The sequence below is a fragment of the Elephantulus edwardii genome, unplaced genomic scaffold, assembly GCF_000299155.1.
Source record: "Elephantulus edwardii isolate Elephantulus edwardi_28Jun2011 unplaced genomic scaffold, EleEdw1.0 scaffold00009, whole genome shotgun sequence".
NCBI classification, from domain to species: Eukaryota; Metazoa; Chordata; class Mammalia; order Macroscelidea; family Macroscelididae; genus Elephantulus; species Elephantulus edwardii.
In genome coordinates, this window is record NW_006399759.1 from 11213407 (window position 1) to 11229031 (window position 15625).

General features: G+C 34.7%; 1 protein-coding gene across 2 annotated transcripts in view; it reads left to right on the forward strand.

Moving 5' to 3' along the window:
• The window catches only part of ATAD2B (ATPase family, AAA domain containing 2B), a 194860-nt gene that overhangs the window by 146730 nt on the left and 32505 nt on the right, over nt 1-15625 (forward strand). Inside the window, exons 20-22 of one of the 2 annotated variants that reach the window (XM_006880636.1) lie at nt 6258-6393; nt 8964-9160; nt 12097-12256. In XM_006880636.1, the coding sequence (XP_006880698.1) occupies nt 6258-6393; nt 8964-9160; nt 12097-12256 (493 nt within the window). The remainder of the gene's footprint in view (nt 1-6257; nt 6394-8963; nt 9161-12096; nt 12257-15625) is intronic. The other variant, XM_006880637.1, reaches the window with a different exon arrangement.

Consider the following 15625-nt stretch of genomic DNA (forward strand, 5'->3'; position numbering starts at 1 on the left):
TGGCGTGCGTTCCCCAGGCTGGCGGCGGCGTTCCCAGGAATATGAAATTGTTAATACCTTCGATCTCTTTTGACTCTTAGATTCCTCATATATAGAATGAAAATAATGGCAAACAGGGTTGTTGACATGAAAATATTCTATGAATTTATTGTAGAAATTGTACTCTGGTGAGGTGGTCTGTGGAGAGTTGTATTACTATCCTAGAGTGATTTTATGGTAGAAAGAAGGGTTAGGCTCTTCCTGTGAGACTAAGACCATCCAAAAACCTGCTGGAGGGCCAACTATAATTTAGTGAATAACTTAGATCCAGGAATTGTTTGGTAAGTTGATTCAGAAAAATGGATGAACTTAAACATAACCTAGGAATCACTTTTTTAAATTGGATCATTACTTTCAACTCCTTTTATTATGAAAAATGCAGTAAAGAGAATTTGGAGTAATTAAGAGTTGGCAACATATAATTTCTGTGAATTTCCCCCTCTGTAGTGTTGGAAACATGTTTTAATACATTTTCTTGCTGCTAGAAGTTTTATTTTCCCTACTTCTTTCTGTTACCTGTGTTATTGTTGTTACTCATAGCTGACCCTCCAGTAGGTTTTCTGATCCTGTAAGTTGCATTGGAGCTGATTGCCTGTCTTTCCCACAGAGCAGCTGGTAGTTTTGAACCATGTGCCTTTGTGTTGACAATGCAATCATAACTCCTTTGTCCATGTAGATATATAATTTCAATATTGGTTTCTTTTTTAAAGATAATGTTACACTTTAAGCATTTTAAATGTTACTGTATTGTTATCTTAATGGATTAAAAAATGCTGATTTATTAGGATATTTGTTACTTGCTTACCAATACTCTTATTTGATAAGTAAAATATTAGAAACTTTTTTAATATTGGACTCTAAAATTTTAGCTTTCCTTCTCTTTGTCTCCTATACTTTCTGCCATTATTAACTAAGTAGCTACTAAAGAGATCATGGATATTCACAGTTTATAAAGATTGTAGGCGTTTTCTCAGAATTTTGATAGCATTTTCTATCTCTTAGGTTTTCCCCGCTATCTAGCCTTACATTTTAATTTTAGCTTTGCCATTAGAATACTTGCTTTGGTTGGGGTTACAGATGGAGATAGCAAAGAATGATGTTGAAAATATATTTATAAATGCTAGAGAATCTCATGGAAAGTGTGTGAAATTATAGGCCTTTTGACTTGGATTTATATCTATTTATCTAAGGAGTTTTTCCATGAAAAAGTAATAAGGATACAGCTACAATAACCTTTGTTGATATTTTTGGAAGTTATATAAATGTCCAGTTCTAGGGAGGTAGCTAAATTACAGTGGATTGATTCATTCTGTGAGACACAGGCTGCCAAACATACTGATCTATTTACTATCATAGGAAGATACTAGAATGAATTGTTTTAAGAAAACAGACAGTAGGTCAGCATTTTCCCTCTTTATAAAGCAACCAGAAACATACACAGTTAAGTGTTACTAGGAATTATCTCTACATACTGAAATGATGGTAAATGTTTATTTTTACTGTTCATATTTTTTAAAAATTTTCTGTAAAACATACTACTGTTCTAATCAGAAAATGAACTTGGTCTTCAGAGTTGAGAAAAAAGTTTTTAACTCTGTTATTAAAAATACAACAAAACCTAAAAAAGAATAAATAATGAAAATACTTTTTTTAGCAATAAAGAACTGCTTTTGTTGTTTGTTTAGGAAATCTACAGTGGGATCTGTTAGAGCTCTTATGAAGTTCTCTTGTAAATGTTTATCTTTTAGTTCATTATTTCCCACTGAAGTTTACACTAAAGAAGAAGCATAAAAAAAAAAAAAGAAAAAGCATTAGAATATTGGGGAAAAGATTAGAACTTCTGTTAATTTTTAATTTTCTTGTTATTTTAATAATTTTGTTTTATAATATGAAAAAGAAAAACAGAACCAATATTATTGTAGAATTTATCTAGAAATGAATATGCATATGCTGAAAGAGTGTATTTTCAGGTTTTTTAGTGATGAGGTATGTAATTAAAAGTTTGGGAATTGGGACCTTTGGTGGCCTAGTGGCAAGATGCTGTACTGCAATCCCAGAGGTACGCAGTTCAAATCCACCAGATGCTTTGCTGGAGAAGAAGGGACAGTCTCCGTCTGTAACAGTCAGATCTGATTTGAAGGTATACGTACAAAAACCCCCAAAAAACAACAAAAAAAAACATTAAAAAAAGTTTGGGAATCATTGATGTAGACCTCCTGTTTTCAAACTATGGTCCAAGGATCCCTGGGTGTCCCTAACAACCGTTTCAAAGGCTTACCAAATTCTTCCATTTAACAACTACACTATCTATTTGAGTCTGCATTTTCTTCATATACTTCAATCAGAACAACAGGGTGGAATGCAGAAGCAGATATTAGAATGCACTTGTCTTCCATTTAGCCAGCATTAAAGAGATCGGAAAATATAGACAACAGTGTTACTTTTCTCATTAAATTATAAATTTTGTCCCTTGACATTTTGCTGAATACTGGTTCTATTCCTTTCTTGTGGAATCTTTAGAGGGATTTTTAAGTAGAGAATCCTTTCCATCTGTAGGAGGGGATGCTTTTACACGCCCCTCCCCTTCTTGCTTAATTTATCTTTCTACAAACTTTCAGAATACTGTTGACAAGCAATAGTGAGCTTGGCTATCCTTGTTTTGTTACTGATCTCAATGAAAAAAATTGTTTGTCTGTCTGTTGACCATGAGGTTAATCATGGATTTTCCCGTGAATGCCTTTTATAATACTGGAGAATGTCTCTTCTGTACCTATCCTGTTGAATGTTTTCATCATGAAAGGTGTTGGTTTAGTCAGATGCATTTTCTGCATCAATTGAGGTGATTGTGTGGTTCTTACATGGATTTATTTTCTGATACTGATCTACTCCCACACTTCTAGGAAAATTCTTACTTGATCTTGGTGTGCACCAAAACCAAAACAAATCCATTATTATTGTTGAGTCGTTTTAACTGGGAACAATCCTGTAGAACAGAATAGAATGGCCCCACAGGGTCTCCAAAGTGTAAATTGTGCAGATCGCCACTGTTTTTTTTCAGTGGAACAGCTGTATCTTTGAGTCACCAATCTTTTTGTTCGTAACTGACTGTTTAACCACTGTGCGCTAGGCCTACTCATACTGTACAATTCTGTTAATACATTTAAAAATTTGGTTGCATAGAATTTTATTAGGTATTTTTGCATATATATTTATCAGGGATATTGTTCTATAGTATTCTTATGATATTTAGATTTATTCTCAACATACTTCTAGTCAAACACCCAGTGTTAACAAATTATGAGAATAATAACAGTGAAAGAATTGTTTTTCCAAAGAAAAAAGTGAACTGGGAGTGGGGAGGGGGACAGGGAGGAAAATTTGCAACAATGAATGAATGGAAATTCTGGTTCTCTATAAACTCATTAAGATCTCAGTTAAAAAAGATTTTTTTAAAAAATAATTAACACTCCAAAATTGAGAAAAAAAAATATGAGGAAAGAGGCTATTTAAACCTGAAAATGAAATATTTTGTGACCTTTGAACAAAATCATGGCACTTCTTAGATAGTAAGTTATTTTTTTAAAGACCCACGTAGTATTACCTATTTTTGCTTTATCATAGTTGCCTCTTTGTCTCTGATAGACTAGCGACCCCTCAGATCAGAGTACAAGCAATTTATTGGCTGACATCTACTGTCTCAAGCATGTCTAGAATGCTAGACAGAATGCAGTACAAGTAAGCAGCATACACCACTAGCAGCTTATAAAGGGGAGTTCAGGGTAGAATGGTGAAATACCTAGTGGGAAGATACAGTTGGTGTGGACTTTTCAGAAAAGCAGAGTGTTCTGACTGTTAAAAGTTCCCGCAACAGTTCTGGTCACCAGGTGCAAGGGAATGGGTCAGGTTCTCAGGCCTCTAAGGTCCAGTTGATTCTCTTGCCTCTCAGTCTTAATCCCTTGTAAAGCCCTATATGTTTCTCTGCTTCTGTCACCAGCAGTTACAAGTTAGTATTATGGTGATTTCTTATGAGACAGTAAGATCTTTGGCAATAGAAAGCATTTCGTCTTTCTTCAGTTTTATAAAGTACATTGGCTGTCACAGTGTTTGGCACTAACAGTCAGGAAATCAAAAGACAAATTGCATTGGGAAAATCTACTGTCAAAGGACCTCTCCAGAGTGCTAAAATGCAATGATGACAGTCTGGAGATTAAGGTGCACCTGATCCAGGCCATGGTCTGCATCAAAGAGCTGGACAGTGACTAAGGATGACAGAAGGATAGATGCCTTGAGTTGTGCTGGAGAAGAGTAAACATTCCATGAATTGCAAAGAGAACAAACAGTTTTGTCTTGGAGAGGTTGAAACCAGTTTGCTCCTTAGTGGCAAGAACTTTGATGCTTCATCTCACATACTCTGGGCATCATGCTTGGAAAAGTAGAGGGACAATGTAGGAGGGGAAGACCCTAAAAGGGATAGATTGACATAGTAACTGAGATAATGAGGTTAGGTGTGTCAGAGACAGTGAGACTGGCTTAAGATAGGGCAGGGTCTAGTATTCTTGTGCATAGAGTCACTATGAGTCTCAGGCAACTCGATGGCACATAACAACAACAGTGAGTGGTACATTGGCTTGATAGAACCTTTGAAAGATGGGCCAGGATCTTTAAATAATAATTGTTCTTGAGAATGTCTGTATCTCTATCTCTATATCCACACACTCTTTGTATATTAGCTATTTTCTTATCTGATATTTCATGTTTACAATGATAATATAAAATAGTCTATTCTTCAGCTGTCTTGTGCATTAGTGAAGCAGTGAGCATGGTGACAGTAGCTGGGGAGCTTCCTCATCTGTGAGAATCACATTCAGCCGCTGCATGGGGTCCAGCCTCCTCTGTGATTGTGGCTTCTAGGTGAACACATAGGCAAGCCTAGTCAGTGATGTTTAATGACATCCTGGAGTGAAAGAAATTAGGCTTTAATTCTCGGCTTGTGTGATGGGCACAGTCTTCATCCATGAGATGCTGTCATATCAGTTTTAACATAGAGTTTACATGTGACAGAATAGAGCTGCCCATCAATTTTCTAGGTTGTAATCTTTACAGAATCTGAGTACCAGATCTTTTGCTTGCTGAGCTGCTAGTTGAATCCTGTTAGTAGCTGAGCACTTAATTTTTATGCTACCTGGGCTCCTTTCAGTAACTGGGTAGACTTGACAGATTGAGTAAATTATTCAGGGTTGCCTCAAATGCTTAGTTGCATTAGGACTAACATTTTGTTTTGAATCTTAAAGCAGTGTTTCCATTCTTTCATGCTTGCTACTTGTTTCCATACTAGTGATATTGACCAGTTTTCAATTTGTTTAAAATTTGCTGTAGACTAGGGAACACAACTGTATGTTTTATTCATTCAATTGCTCATGAAGAAAAGACTTGAATAAGATCTTAGCTCTGTTCTCGAGGAAGTTGGTTTCTAGAAAGTAGATGATGATGATCTTCTAGAAACGAATATAAGTTAAAGAGTTGAGTGTTGTAATAGGTAAATATGTATGGCCAAAAGAGATTTAGAAAATCTTAATTTTGAAGGCTGATGGGATCAAAGTCTTATATAGAACAGGTCAGTTGATGAGAATCGACTGATCACATATTGAAGGAACTGAAGGATGTGACAGTGAATGATTTATTTTGTTCAGGGATGTTATGTGGAAAGTGGTGTGATTTTGGAACATACTGTGAAGGGCCCAAAGTGTAGTTTATTTGCGTAGAACTAAGATTCCAGAGGATACAGTGGAATGGCCTTGGTAGGTCAGAGAGTATCAGGGGAAACGCCAGTGGCTATGAAGTACAAACAAACATGAGGATGAGAGAGAAGTCAGTTTTACCATCCTTCCTGCTCATTAGTGTAGATTATAGAGGTGATTTTCATCAGTTTTGTTGTAGTCCTTTGAGTTTGTTGCTGCATGACCAATATTGCAGTCAATTTACTCTTTTTGGTATTATCTAGTATTCTTACATATTGTTTGGCTTATTAATCAACTAGATCAGTCTTCATTCATGTTCAGTCTATGAGTAGATCCTATCAACAGATGAAGAATGTTCAGTCAACACTATAAATGGTACTTTAAGTTAAAAGAATCATAAATTGGTATAATATTCTATTAACTCTCAATATTAATTCCTACTCTTTATTGTGTCTTTTGTGTGTATGCATATGTATATAGATTAAATGTATCTTTAGAATACAGTACGAAGAGGTCTTGTATATTCAAAGGCCAATTGAAGAAGACAGAAGAAAATTTTTCCAAGAGTTGATTCTCAATCAGGCGTCAATGGCTCCACCACGAAGGAAACATACCGGTAAAGCCCCTAAAACCATTAGGGAAATGGGGGGTGGGGGGGTGGAGTTAATCAGTGAATGCCTTTTCTTGGATTCCACAATTTTTTTGTAATTTCTCTGGGATGCACACATAGTTTGTCAGGTTCTAATTAGTTTGGCCCACTGTGTTCACCAGTTTTGGGCATTTCAGAGCAATCTAAATATTAAACCTTTACTGGTAGAAAAAAGTATTTATTCCCCTTTACACTTTAGTCTGGATATGCTGATAAAATTTACAGTGAATTAGAGAAGAAAGGTCTTTACTTATGTTTGCTATAGTCACTTTAAGTACCCTGGACTAGAATTAACCAGTTTGTGAGCACCAGCTATTGTGCTGGTTGCTTTGTAAACCAGGTTACTGGTTGCTTTTTGTTGATTGAATTTCAAGTGTTGGTTAGAACATTTACTTTTTCTGGCATATTTTTTTATTAATTTAAAAATATTTATTAAACATGTGTTATGTTAGCTATTTTATGTTAGGTACTCAGAAATCTATTAGGTTTTTGTTTTAAGCAGTTGGTTTTACTTGGGTTGTAGACTGATAGCATTCAGAAGGCCTCAGTAATTTGCCAGTTTGCAGTTTCTAACTTAAGTAATAAGGGCTGCATTTTAAACTATTCAAAAGAGACTTTCTTTTTTTGATCTTTAGGATAAATAAGATGCCTACTCATTTAGTCTCTTTTAAAGAAAAATCCTTAAAAAAAAAAAATTGAAGTCTTTCCCCACTAAGTATATCTTTAGTTTCTAGGATTGGTTCTTATAGAATATCTCAAATTCAACTTTTTATTATTCTTCCTAGTGGTCTTGCTTATCTCTGTCTTTTTCAGATTGGTTATACTACTCACACTTTAATTCCATTACTCTTTAGTTGGCCTCTTGCTAAAGTTTTTCAGTGTTTTAAAAATGAACCATTCTAATGGCTGTAATTTGGGGGATTTTCCCCAAGAAACTTTAGAAGATTCAGTATGTATATTATATTTTCTGACTGATTGTAGCCTCTTTTTAATCTAAATACACTGTTTATGAAATACTTCAGTAGAAAGATTTTTTTTAAAAAAAGCAAAACATGGTATTTTTTATCATCTTACATACATTTTAGTCCCAGGGAGCTCTGGTGGCCTAGTAGTAAGAAACTACACTCCAGTCTCAAAGACATGCTGTTTAAATCCACCAGCTGCTCCACAGAAGTAGGAGAAAGATGAGCAGTCCTCCTCCTGTACTATTAACTGCCTCAAAAAAATTACTGTGGAGCATCAGCTATCGCTAGGTTCCAACTTGACAGTAGACAACGAAGCAACAATTTGCATTTTTGGTGTTTTCTTGTTTGTTTTGAATTGGCATAATACTGTTTTTTAGTTGTTTCTGTTGAATTTAATTTTTCAAAGGAGCTCTGGTGGCCTAGGGGCAAGAAGCAATCCTGAAGGTGTTGCAATCCTGAAGACATGCGGTTCAAGGCCACCAGTTGCTCTGATGGAGAAGGATGAGCAGTCTCCTCCTGTGTGATTAACTGCTTCTGAAAATCCACTAGAGGGTCAGCTATGCGTTGGTTCCGACTCTACAGTACCAAACAACAACAACAGTTGCTTCTGTTGAATTTTATTTTTCATATTAGCGGCCAATTAGAAACCAGCGAGAATATTTAGAATTTACCTCCACTCTTCAATTTGAAGAATTCTTTTAAAGAATTAGAGCGTACTATGATTAGGAAAATTAATTTTTACTATTTAATAAGGTTTTTATTTAGGTAGTAAACGCCATAGATTGTTTCTTATAATGGTTTATAAACTGAGTTTGTTTTCATCTCCTCTAATCTCTGGGTTTGTTTTTTTTTTTCTTCTGCCCTCACTGTTCTCAAATGTTACTTACAATTTCTGTTATTGTACTTAAAATACAAAGTTGTGAGATTTGCCTAAAATAAGAATGTTTTGGAGGACAGAAATAAAAAAATTTAACTTTCTCAGCATATATGACAAGTTCAATTTTAAACAAAATTGACTGGACCAAATCATTATACAGTACTTCATCCTATGTGTTGACGTATTTTTTTAACTTAATGTCAGTATTATTTCAGAGTGAAATTATTAAAGATTATTTTTGTTTCTAAAGGAATCTTACTATAAATTAAGGAGCTCTGGTAGCACAGTGGTTAAGTGTTAGACTGCTAATGAAAGTTCAGACTATCACCTATTCGTTCCTTAGGAGAAAAATGTGTTTTGCCTCAATAGAGATTATAGCCTGGGAAATTCTGTGGGTAGTTCTTCTTACTTGTCCTCTTTGCTCTGAGTCAGAATTGACTTGATATTTCAGTGGTTTGGTTTCTTTATTTTATTGTGAGTTATAAATTGAAGCTATTCCCAGATTTATTTTTTTATACCCACTCACATTTTACTTGTTTGAGTTACATAGAATTTCGAATTCACCTTTTCTTGAAAGAATATTTTGAGAGTATGTCAGAAAACTAATTTAGATGTAGGCCCAACCATTTTGGAATATTAACACTTTCTTCTGAATTTTTGTTTGTTGTTGTATTGTTTGTTTTATTTTGTTTCAGCTCTTTGTGCTATGGAAGTGCTTCCTCTCGCACTACCTTCTCCACCTCGCCAATTATCAGAATCAGAAAAAAATCGGATGGAAGACCAGGAGGAAAATACTTTAAGAGAATTGCGATTGTTTCTCAGGGATGTAACCAAGAGGCTGGCCACAGATAAACGCTTTAACATCTTCAGCAAACCGGTGGATATTGAAGAGGTCTTGTTTCAGTAGTGTGCAAACAGTGAAGTTGAACTGGCTAAAAGAAAAAATATTGACATCTTTTTTTGGAAGGAAAAAAAACAAAGGCATGGATGAATATTACCCCTAGCCTGTAAAATTATAATCCATGTGATAATTACCCACATCATCAGCAAACAGCTGGTGACTCTTGGGTAAAATTAGTCACTGATTTGTATATCTCCTGTTAATTATTATTGATCTTTGGGATCTCTTACTCTTCAGTTATATGAAGAGGATTAAAAGTTATTCTGTCCATACTAGACTATTTTTATTCCAGGATAAATCCTGTTCACAAGATATATATATATTGATATTAACCAACCAAAGCTAGTTAATATTGGCATTTCCAAAATTCCATATGTTTCATCCAAAGTGTTGGATAGATAATATGCCTATAAGGTTTTTTTAATATTTCATATTTTGATAATGCATCTGGCTCATGCTGTTTAAAGTAAAGCACATTTTACACAATTAAAATTATTTTTTCCTCCAATGTTTTCTCTGCTCCTGGTGGAAAATTTCTTACTTTCTGTGTGTTTTGTTTTGTGTGCTTGTGGGAGCATGGTTTGTGATAATGCGTAAAGAAATTTTCCATTTGGATTCTACCATAATAGTGTAAATTATTACTGTTTTAGATTATTACTGTTATTTTTTTTATCCTGGGATAATGTAGTGTGTGGATGAACATAATGTAATATTTACTGGCCATCTTCTTTATAGTTCAGACTCCATGTTTGAACAATGTTGGTGTTTTTATTTTTTTCTGTTTTCTTTCATTTGAATTATGAAGTGATTTAAAGTTTAATGTTATGTCCTGGTTGTGAAATCTGTGTTTTTGGACCTGAGTAGCTTCCTTTGGAACCATTACTTCATGTGGGAACAGTGAGCTCACATTCCACTCCTACCTGCAAATCTGCGAATATTTAAAAGTTATCTTTTTCCTTTTTGTGGGTGAAAGGACTACACAATTTTATTAGCCTTCCACGATACATAGTTTTATTCATTTGATCCTCTCAGTAACCTGCATTGTCAAAATTATTATTCTTATTCTGCAGCTGAGGAAAACCATTCCCACAGTTTGCAAATGACATAGCCGAAACATGGAATTTTTAAAAATTCATAGCTCATATTCTTTATATTCTTTCTCTTACCCCCATCTGAGATAAAACTAGACCTTCATAATGAACTATTTTAATTATTACAGATCATTTTCTATTAGTAGAATATTTTTCTTCCTTTCAGATAATCTTAAAAATATTAAAACCATTAGTAAGATTATCTTAACTATGTCTGCCCTTCACATCAAATTGTTTGGACTCTGATATTTCTTAAAGGATAATCTCTTATCATATGTTTGGAATAAACCAATTTTGGTTTTGCCCAGGAAATATTTTCTTTCTAATTAGAAGAAATTGTTAGTTTCCCAGTGTCAACTACAACAGACTAAAAGTTTCATAAATGATGGTAATTCAGTAGAAAAGGACAGAAACAAATTTTATGGAAGGACGGAATTGTATTCCTCTTGTTTCTTCTTTATTCTTTTGTCTTAGGTTGAGTCTGCTGCTCTTTTTTAATCTGCTGTTTAGTATCAGAGTTCCTGGAAGAGATTAGAGAGGGAAGTAAAAATTACATTTTAGATAACTCAAATCACAAAATTTACATTCAAATGACTTTAATATATCTGTACTCTAAGCTGACAGCAGAGAAAAGAGTTTAGAAAATACTGAAATTTAAAATTAAACATAGGTGCTAAAATTTTAAATCTTTGTAGTGCTTTATAAAACATTTTCTATATGTATATAGGGCTTTGTAAGTGCCAGTGCTATTTATAAACTAATATCTGCTAAACTATTACTTGTTCCAGTATAGCTCTACTGTCTTCCCTATAGAAATTGATTGGCGCTTTTTTTTTTGTGTTTTGTTTCTGGAAGCCAATATAGAAATGAAATGCACCTCCCTTTATCTAATATTTTATAAGGTCTTAAAAGATTTATATGTATTTGTACACATATAAAATTGTGTGTACACATAGTTTTAAAAACAATGGCAATAATGCCATCTGAAACTAACCTTCAGTTTCATAAAGCAAAGAATTTCCTTTCTCTAGAAATCAGTCCTTTATAAGCAGACTTTATTGCTTCGACTTTTAAAAATATCAAACCTAATTATAGCATTTAAGATTTACATTAGGGAAGGCTGTACACATACACACATGCATACTTTTCTGGAACGTTCTTAACAGTCAAGTAATATCAGACATACAATTTATTGAATAAATAATTCTTTAATATTTTTTCTGTCTCCCAGAAAATCAACCTATAGAGCAAAGCATTTTAATTTGTGGATTTGTTAATATTTCAAGTCCAAAAAAATCTTTTACTCATGATGAAAGCATTATGTGCTTTATTTGAAAATGGTTGAAAATATTTGTAATGCCTCCAAAGGAGTGGAGAAGACTTTCCATGAAATAATTCACCATAGAAAATGTAAAGACAGAGAAAAATTTTTGTTTAAACTTTTAAAGATTAATTAGAAACTTTACTAGTACTATTAAAGTTAAAGATCCTTTTTATTAAAGTAATATTTATTGATACTTACTGAGTACTTTAACTCATACATTCTTTTCAGTATGTCTAAAAAGATTTTGAAATAGGAAAAAAACCCTACCAAAACCCCCACCCATACTGAGGCAATTGGTTTCAAAGTTTAAAATGTAAAAGTGTTTCAGAGCTGATTTAGATATGGCTTGGAAATTGAGACTATTCATGGAAAGTATGACAGATAATAGCGTGAGTAAATTACAGTGTAAAATGTCTTTTTAAAAAAGTCAACATTAATTTTTAAATATTAATTTATAAGCAGACTAAAATATGAAAAATCAGAAATAATTTTCATTAAAATATTTATTGTAGGTTTCAGATTATCTTGAAGTAATCAAGGAGCCAATGGATTTATCAACAATAATAACTAAAATTGATAAACATAATTACCTGACTGCTAAAGATTTCCTGAAAGATATTGACCTCATCTGCAGTAATGCTTTAGAGTACAATCCAGATAAAGACCCAGGAGGTAAGGATAACAGGACAAGATTTACTTTGATAATTGCTGAGAAGATTATTTAACCACTAAATCATATTTAGGTTTAAATAAATGCATTAATTTTAATTACTTGTTATGTCTACAAACATCTTGATATTGCTGCAATAAGATATTAAAAATATTATTTTAAGGATTTTTATTGTCTAACCATTATGTTCAAAATTTGGTTTCTTACCTTTAATTTTTTTAATTCTTAGATTTTTATTTTGTTCATATTTTGATGGAAAACTAATTTAGAATTTTGTGAAAAGAAAAAAAAATATTACTTAATATTCACAGTGCTGATAAACTTTGGGAATTTTGAAATTGTAGTTACTAGTGTTAGGATAAGTCTACATATCAAAAGTGCTTCTTTATGGATATAATTAATTATCTCTTCTATAGGTTATGAGTGCTATTCACTGGAGTTTCAGCTCTGAGTTGGTTCTCCTTATACATAACAACAGTACAGTGTTATTAAGTACAGTTGAGTTGTTTCTAACTCATATGACATATACGTATACAATACACTAACCTTCCACCATTCAGTCTTTTGCTGTGTGTCTCTACTGCTGCAGTCACGGTATCAGCCTATAGACATATCCCCTTTTTTTTGTTGTCCCTTTACCAGTGATGGCACTTTTGTCTAGGAACCTGATCCTTCCTGATAACATGTCCTGTTTGCATGAGGAACAGTTTCATTATATTTGCTTCAAAAGACAATTCTTTGGTAGTCCATGGTATCCTTCACCAACACCCTAATTCAAATACGTCTCTTTTTTTTTTTGGTCTACCTTATTAATTTTTCTAACTTTTACATGGATATGAGGAGATTCAAATTGCTATTGCTTGGGTTTGGTGTATCTTAGTCTTTAAAGTGATGTTTGTATTCTTTAACTCTTTTAAAGAAATCTTTTGCCACAAATTTGCCCAGTGTAATATGCCATTTGTTTTATTGTGTACCATTTTGTGTGTGGATTGTGAACCCAAATGAAGTTGAATCCTTCACAGATTTTATCTCTTCTTTGTTTACTGTCATACCATTTACAGGTGTAATTGTGAGAATTAATTGTTTCCTTTATGTTGAAATGCAATCCATATTGAAGACTGTAGTCATTAAGCTTCATCAGTAAGTCCGTAAGGTCTTCAAGGTTGTGCCATCAGCGTATTATAAGTTGTTCTAATTTTTCCTCCAGTTGTAATGCCATGTTCTTCATATGTTGTTGTTATGTGTTGTCTAGTTGCTTGCGACTCATAGTGACCTTGTGTACAACAGCTTTAAACTCTACTCTGTCCTGAGCCAATCGCACCATCTCCGATACACCCATCCCGATTACCCCAGTCACTGAATCAATCCACCTCATAGAGGGCCTTCTCCTCCTGCGCTGTCCCTCCACCCTACCAAGCATGATGTCCATCTCCAAGGACTGGTCCTTCCATACAACATGTCCAAAGTATGTTAGATGAAGCCTCAGAATCGATGAAGCCTCAGAATCCTTGCCTCCAAGGAGCCGCCCGGTTTAACCCTTTCCAGGATGAATCTGTTTGTTTTCCTAACAGTCCATGGTACCCTCAATACTCTTCTCCAGCACCACACCTCAAAGGCATCAATTCTCCTTCTATCCTCCTTAGTCATTGACCAACTCTTTGATGCATAACAAGTGATTGCAAAGACCATGGCCTGTATCAGATGCACCTTAGTCTCCAGAGAGACACCATTGCTCTTCAGTACTTTGGAGAGGTCCCTAACAGCAGACTTTCCTATGGCAATACATCTTTTAATTTCCTGGCTACTGGTGCCAAGAGTGTTGACTGTGGAGCCAAGCAAACTAAAGCTGTGAACAGTCTCAATCTCTTCACCATCAATCCTGATATTGCCAATTGGCCCAGTGGTGAGAATCTTTGTCTTCTTGACATTGAGCCTCAATCCATATTGGAGGCTGCAGTCCTTGACCCTCTGCAACAAGCACTTCAGGTCCTCCTCAGTTTCAGCAAGCAGGGTTGTGTCATCTGCATATTGTAGATTGTTGATAGATCTTCCACCAGTCTTGACCCCACATTTCTCCTCATAGAGCGCAGCCTCCCAGATAATCTGTTCTGCATACAGGTTGAAAAGGTATGGAGACAAGACACTTCTCTGACATACACCCGTCCTAATTTTGAACCATGCAGTGTTTCCTTGCTCTGTTCTGACGAGTGCCTCTTGGTTCAAGTATAGGTTTCTCATTAGCATGATCATGTGTTCTGGGATTCCCATTCTTCTCAGAGTCAGCCACAGTTTGTTATGATCCACACAGTCTTCCATAGTCAATGAAACACAGATATACATTCTTCTGGTATTCCCTGCTTTCAGCTAAGATCCATCTAACATTAGCTACAATATCCCTAGTACCACGACCCCTTCTAAACCCAGCCTGGACTTCTGGTAGTTCTCTGCTGATGTGCTGTTCCAGTCGTTTTTGGATAATCTTCCGTAGAATCTTGCTTGCATATTTATTTCATTCTTTGCTCAACGTACAAACTGAATAGGTATGATGAAAGGATACAACCTTATGCACACTTTTTCTGATTTTAAGTCATGTAGATCTCCTTTTTCTGGTCCGATGACTGCCTCTGATACTTAGCCCAAGAGGAAGTCATCTGGCCAGAGAAAAAAGAGAGATCTACATGTCTCTCTCCACGCGCGCGCGTGCACACACACACACACGTAAATACATCACAGTTCCTACTATCAGAAATTCATTGTTCAGTTGGAGTGACAAATCAATTTACATAATTATTGGTAGTTAAAAGAACAAACTATTATTTAAGGAAAGATAAACCAGTAATTAAATTTTTCCTGAGGTAGCAGCTGGAAAGTATAATGCATTGTTGTAATGTCTTTGTTCAAAACATGTACAAAATGTGAATGGAGCATAGAGGAGAAGATATTAGTTCAAAGCTAATGAAATTGTGAAGGACATTTGTTCCAAGTTGTGTACTATGAGTAAAGAGCCTGACTGAATAATAGCATACTTAGAGAGAAATAGGAAATTCTGTCACCGCCCTCTTTATTGATTCACCATTTCCTGATATCTACTCATTAAATATTTTCATGTATGAATCATGTTTCATGTGAGACAGATATAGATAAAAAAGACAGACCTGGACTCTATTAAGTGTTCAAAGCCTACATAGTGGAGAGTCCTACATATAAATAGGTTTCCTATCTTTATAAGGGTTAAACCGGGTGGCTCCTTGGAGGCAAGGATTCTGAGGCTCTGTCTAACTTACTTTGGACATGTAGTGAGGAGAGACTGGTCCTTGGAGAGGGACATCATGCTTGGGAGGGTGGAGGGACGGCGCAGGAGAGGAAGGCCC